This window comes from Saccostrea cucullata, unplaced genomic scaffold, assembly GCF_032062105.1.
Source record: "Saccostrea cucullata isolate Sc308-1 unplaced genomic scaffold, CSIRO_AGI_Scuc_v1 ctg79, whole genome shotgun sequence".
Taxonomy (NCBI): domain Eukaryota; kingdom Metazoa; phylum Mollusca; class Bivalvia; order Ostreida; family Ostreidae; genus Saccostrea; species Saccostrea cuccullata.
The window spans coordinates 291,603-298,557 of NW_026935853.1; the positions used below are offsets into that span (position 1 = coordinate 291,603).

Here is a 6,955-nt window from a genome sequence, read left to right on the forward strand (position 1 = left end):
TGTAGCTTTGCTATGCTGACAGAGAAACACTAAAAAAGGACAAGTGCTTAGATGTAAATATTTATTATAAATTATACATCTTCAATTTAACAACAATTCAATATTAACGGTACATAAACTAAAAAAATTGACAGAAAATATATCACATTTGGAATAAAATGCACACATTCAGCAGTAGGAAGTAAAACATACTCTAAAGGTCACTTGGTTTTGACAACTGGTTTTTATGATTTTTTGCTGTGGAGACAGGAAACTGTAATGCTAGGTGAACAGATTTAAAATCCAAAACATTAACTTCCACTTGATGTTCTGTTTCTTTCAAACCACTGGGAGAGATTAACAACAGACTTCCGTACTACGAAATGTACCAGTCCACTTGGACGGATTAATTAACGACAGAATTCCATTTTATGAAATGTACCAGTTCCACTTGCTTTCATCATCGTCGTCATCATCACTTTCCGTTGTTCCGTTCTTTTCATTGGGCATGTGTGGCAGACCTTTCCTTGAGTTCACCTTCCTCCAAATGCGTCTGAAAAAAATGAAATTACATACAGTGAAAATGAAACCAAAAAACATATATTAATTTCTAGGAAAGAAGTTTTTAAAAGCTTTTTCATTCTTAATTAATATATTATATGCCAGGCCCAGCTCAAAAATGTGGATGTCCAAAAGTAATTACTTTGTCTAGTACCAGAAAGTGACTGAAAAAACTGTAGAGTATGTTAGTAATCTTTACCTAGCGTCTCTCTCACTGGTGTCTGCATCTTGAATGGCCTCCCGTAAATCAGTCTCCATCTCTGATATACTCCTCTCCAGGTACTCATTCTGTTTCAGTAGCTTCTGAACCTCCACCTTTTATAAAGTAACAAAACAACAGTTTTATTTTTAACATTTACCAATATTTTGTTGCCTAAGATTCAGAAATAGGCTAAATCTTTTGAATTTCTACAGTAAATGTAGTTTTATAAAACTTAATAATATTCATTCATGAACATCCAAATGTAGACATTACATATATAGGACTCTAAAGTGCGATGGGACTCCAAGGTCCGATGATCACGCCAAAGTCCGATGGTCTGCGCAAAACCCTATTGGTTTGACACGCCAAAGTCCAATGGCGCAGAAAACGATTAACGTCTATGACGTCATAGTACTGCTCAAAAATGCGATGCCACGCCATGCCAATAAATAAATACAAAATATCATAAATACAAAGACTAACCCTCGTCTTTTAGATGTAGGTGTGAGACTAAGACTTATCAGTCGATCAATGAGTATCAACTCTAACTATCATAGGTGGGTGCAGGACTCATCTAAATCAGTCCAATAGTGTGCGAGGACTAACCCTCAAATCTCTTGGATGGGTTAGAAGAAACACCTTAGTGTTCAAGGAATAACCCTTATCGCTCGAATGGTGTACGAGGACTAACTCTAATCCCTCTAGTGGGTGAAAACAAAAAGCAATATCAGTAAAAATGTAAGTGAGACGAATACTGAATCAATGGATTTTGAATGCAGAATAACGTCATGACGTCGGACTATTGTGACGCACCATCGGACTTTGGTGTATCAGACACGCGCAATGTGTCTCTTAGGAAACGAGCCATTGGACTTTGGCGTGACCATCGGACTTTGGCATCTGTAAAGACAATGAGCCATCGGGGTTTGGCGAGACCATCGGACTTTGGCGTCACCATCGGACTTTGGCGTCACCATCGGACTTTGGAGTCTTACACATATACCATATGATTCATATGAACACGATGCTGATTTTCCTTACAACTATCAACACAAAGGACTTATATTTATAACACTGTTACTCAATTAAAAAATTTTGAAATTAGCAAAGATATTTAAGTTATGACGTACATATCATGATTTTGGCGTGCAGTTTGAAATGGTAAAACTTTGTAATATTTTTCATCTGTATACACAACAAAGTACCTGAACAAACTATAATAATGGGATGGGCATACCTCAGTTTCTTTAATACACTGTTCTAGATGAGTGCACACAGTCAGGGGGACATACTCTTCTCGTAACTTTGTGCGGAGCGCATTCAGGTCGTCCAGCTTTTCGAGGATCAGTGCTTTAACATGTTCAATTTCATCGGCAAGTTCTGCTGTAGGTTCCTCATGGTAAGCACTGGCTAGCTGTATTCTGGGTTCTATAAACCATTATTAAGCATAATAAATCAATTGAAAATATTCAGAAAAAGCAGATTTTTTTTTCCTGAAACAGGATCAACTTTGTTTTATGCAATATTAATTGTTCTGAATTGCATTTACTGGGTAAATATAAAGAGCAGTCTTCTAGAGCATGTAAAGAATATTGCATAATAATACTGTTAAAAAGTACTTCTTGTTAGATATACATGTAACATAAAACTTGTTAAATGTTGTGTTTAATACAAGTTCTGTAACTCTTTCTGTATTGTGTTACATTTGTAGTTGGGGAATTCAAGTTCATGTATACACTTAGAGAGAGAGATGAGGGTGAGGGTGTGTGTGTGTGTCGGGGGGGGGGGGGGGGTCTTACCGGGCTCACTGGGTTCCCTGGCTAACAATTCCTCCTCCTCCAGTAAGGCTTTCCGTAACCTAAAATTACAAACACATTCTGTTAAGTCACCAAAGTCAGCATTCCTAAACAAATTCAGTTTGTAGCTTCCATTATTGTTTCAACATGGTCAAAATATTGCATTAAATAATTTCTCTGTTCATTAAATAATTTTTCTCTTCATTAGATAATTTCTCTTTTCAGGAAAGTTTTTTTCACAAAAGGTGTCCATTTAAGTGTTGTTGTTTCCTTGCCAAAAAAGAAGATATAAATTCAATCCTCCCCAACCCTTTCAAGAATATTAATGGTAATTTTTAAATAAGTAAATATCTTCTTTCAAATATTTAATTATCAACCACAAATGGTCAGACATGCTGTAAAAATTAAAAAATTGACACATATCAATCCTTACAGGAATTTCATGTAAATAATTGTAAGTGTAAGGTGAATAAAGCAATGTTAAAAGCATGTTGAAATACTTTGTGAGATATTCATTTATACATTTAGTGATCAGCTTCAGTGTTTCCCTACCTTTCATTATTTTCCAGCAGTGACTTGGCCTTGTCTTCTAACTTGACCACTTTGTTTTCCGCCTCCTCCAATTCTTTCGGCCGTGACGTCCCTCGGAACACCATTAGCTCTACCTGTGTACGGAGTTTCTTGGTATGATCTGGAGACTGCTGGTCTAGTAGTTTGGAGATGTAATTGTCATATTCAGTCTGAAAGAGATATTAAAGAAATTCATGGAATAACAAGTTAGACAATAAGTTTTGTTTTTAACATTTTCCATTAAACATACATCATAGCTATAGGTGACAAATACAGATCCAGTGCTATAAGCTTACACTCTCTTGCCCATTTGACTTTTCTGTGAGTGAATTTCTACTTTTTTCCAACTTTGTGTTCAAATGATTTATAAAGTAACATACATGTAATTTATTTTGTAACATTGTTATGTAAAAATAACGGAAAATCATAAAAGTCATAAGCATCTAAATTTCTTTATATCATGTAATCTATATAAACATTTTATTTTTAATACGTACACTTTTTATGATTCTTCTTTATGGAAGATTTTAATGAAAACTAGACTATTTAAATTTTACCTACCTTTATCTCCCTCAGTATATATGAAAATGTTGGACTTTCCTCTATTAAATCCTCTAAAACGTTACTATACACCTGGAGTTTGTGAAAGTTGGGTCGGTGATCATCAATGAAGTCAAGTGTTTCCAGCTCCTGGGAAAGCATAAAAGAGAGTGAGATAAATATGAATCATGGAATCAAACCCCTAGCTAGCACTTCAAACTGAAAAACTGAGAAAATCATGTATATTGTACCTTACAATGCATTTATTTTAGAAATGTAATAAAAATAGGTACCTGTTCCTGGAAAATATGTGATTTATAAAAATATTATTATTATAGATCTATGCTTACAATGTAACATTAAAATGCTAAATATTTACAGTGGTTCATTTTCTTAAAAAAAAATTCAAAAGAAACTATATAAAGTAGAAAGTTATTTTTTCCAAATTCTGAATCAAGCTCTTGTAGAGCATTTGTAAGAAGCTTTTTTTTGGTTTAGATTTTACGTTAGGTGTGTACCTGATATTACTTTTTCATGCTTTTCTAACTCTTTATACATAATTATCAATCTAATTAAAATTGGACCTTTCATCTCGCTCTTTGTAATTTTATTGCTTGTGAAAGCCTTTCTCGCACGACAAATAAAATTACAAAGAGCGAGATGAAAGGTCTAATTTTAATTAGATTGCATACTTTTTATATATAGCTAGTTTTTACTAATGATTATTCAAGGAATATATAATCTACAGTTTTAAGCTGTTTTACACAAGAATATCCATTTACCTCCTGTAGTCTTTTTTCTAAGTGTTTGACAGCTTTCACACCAGACAGTACATGCTGTTCAGAAGCGTCCTTTAATCCGATGACTTGATCTTCCATTGATTTAAGTTTCTCATATTGATCCCTTTTGGTAACCCCAATATGATGAGTGGGCAAAAACTGGTGCCTGAAGGTTAACATATTGTCTATCTGAAGACTTTTCTGAATGTTTTCCATAACGTCATACTCCTCATTTTCCTCTTCCATTGGGGGTAGCCTTTTTGATCGTCGACTGTTCCCTGGCAACATTACTTCCTCGGCTTTGAGTTCTTCCACTAAAACACCATCTTGGAGTTCTGTGTAAATAGATTTCTTAGATGCAGCACTGGGATTTCTCTTTGTTGACTCAGGGCGATCATCTGTGGTTCCTATTGTGGTCCCAATTGTACTAACTGGGGTCTTCACGTTTTTGTATCGAATTTGTGAAGCCATGTTTATCTCACTAGGATATAAGGGTAAACTACCCGTTGTTCCCACACTGAAGTCATATAATGTCTCCTTCATTTTGGCCTCTCTCTGGGTTGATTTTCTAACATTAGACACTGGAATGGTGCTTTTTTCAACAAGTGATATTCTCTTCCCCTTCCCAGCTGTCCATTTACTACTTGCCCATGATGAGGGTGGTTTATACAAATAAGCTTCATTCAAATGACCCCCTGCATAAGAATGAATGTCATGTTTCTGAACACCTTCCACATCATTCAGTAGATTTTTCAGCTGCTTACGTGAAGTAAAATTATAGGCTGTCATCTTTCACATGAATGAATTCAACTCTCAAGTGTGATTATGTATCCTAAAAATAAAATGAACATTTATTCGGGTGAAAAGTGTTGTCACAATGCTTACTGCTTATAAAGTGGATTTAACAAAAATGATAGAGCCTAGTAAATTTCATATGACTAGGCCTATATGTTCATCAACTGGAGTAAAAATGTTTTGCAAATCCTTTTAAAAACAAAATAAAAATATCATAGCTTAAAAATTAAACTTTTCATACTTAATTTGTATATTGCAAACTAAATAATTAAAAGATGCAGCAAAATTTACCCATTAGTGCTTGAAGAGAAAATTCGGACAAGACGTGAAGCTTCAACTTTTTGCATAAAAGGCATATAATATTTCTTCAACATTTAAAAAAAATCAAGTTGTTCACACACCTCGTTACTACATTGTAGTTTTACCGAAATATTTCCACATACCAAGAAAAATACAGTGCAAAAAATCTTTTGTTTCAAGTAGTTATGGAGACAAAGAAGAGTTCCTTCAAGTTTGATAACTCTGATATAATCAATGTGCCAGTTTTTAGCATTAGTCAGGCACCTGTATATATATGATACTATATCTTATATGTTTCCCTCTTCAATGTAATAAGTAAAAAAAAAAAAATGGGAGAGGACACCAGGTTAGGGCAGATTTATTTTTTTCTTGTTATCTGAGGACAAAATATTTATTTTTAAAAATCGCAAAGACAAATTTTTACTTCCCGTAGGCGTTGGAAGCAAATTGAAAAGGGGGGGGCTTATATTGAAAGTTGGGAGGTAAACCAACAAAAATATGTAAACCCCAACTTTCAATGCTTATAAAATGTCTATCTTTGCAAAAAAAAGTGTAGGACTAAGCCCCCCCCCCCCCCCGTTTCCGACGCCTATGTTTCAGGCCCCAGGATCATGAAACAGACTGAGACTTAAGTCAAATTTTTAATCGCCTGTAAAATGTTTATCAATTATTGAACGAATCTCTAATTTTGCAGATAACAACCCTTTTGTAAAGCAATATTAAAAAATGTTTTAGTTTTTGTCTACTTTACTTAATCAAAATTCTAGTTCAACATGAATAATTTGACTTAAAACTTAAGATGTTTCATGATCCTGGGGCCTGGTGTCAAGTCAAGTAAATTTTATTTTATACAATTCAACAGAAATAATGAGCTGTGGTGAGCTGTTAACCGACTTTAACATATTTACACAAAGATAAAAATTAGTAAAAAATATACATTGTTAGTAAAACAAAAGATAATTTTAATGAAGCCATTTAAAATGACACTTTAAGGATAAAGAAAAAAAATCATAGATACTAGCACATATTACAAAGAATAGACTAAAAAAGAAGCAGCATATATTGTTTTGCACACGGATGAATATCACAGTCCTAATAAGCACTGATCATGCTGATTAAAAAAAATAATTGAGAGAAATAAATAATATATATGACTGTTAAAAGTAACAACATCCATATAGCGCAGTACAGTACATAACATTTACAAACACTGACAGAAATGAAAATTGAACAACAAGAAAAGCAACATAGAAAGCATGCAATTATTCATATGCTTTGCACACATATGGACATTCACAGAACATAATAATAATAACAAAAGGGAAAAAATGAATATATATATATAATATAGACAAAACAAAAGCGTACACACACAAAAAGTTCAAATGACTGCAAAAGAACATTTAGGAAGGTTTCTCAGACAAAGGCAGCCT

General features: G+C 33.8%; 1 protein-coding gene across 1 annotated transcript; it reads right to left on the reverse strand.

The window, feature by feature from the left end:
• Positions 1 to 66: 66 nt before the first annotated feature.
• On the reverse strand, positions 67 to 5,259 carry LOC134243957 (uncharacterized). Its single transcript, XM_062726206.1, has 7 exons — positions 4,431 to 5,259; positions 3,670 to 3,798; positions 3,091 to 3,278; positions 2,542 to 2,600; positions 1,980 to 2,170; positions 740 to 855; positions 67 to 532 (listed from the first exon to the last, which is right to left on the reverse strand). Exons 1-7 carry the CDS (start codon positions 5,214 to 5,216, stop codon positions 409 to 411), a joined length of 1,593 nt encoding a protein of 530 aa, XP_062582190.1. The 5' UTR covers positions 5,217 to 5,259; the 3' UTR covers positions 67 to 408.
• Between the last annotated feature and the right edge of the window lie 1,696 nt (positions 5,260 to 6,955).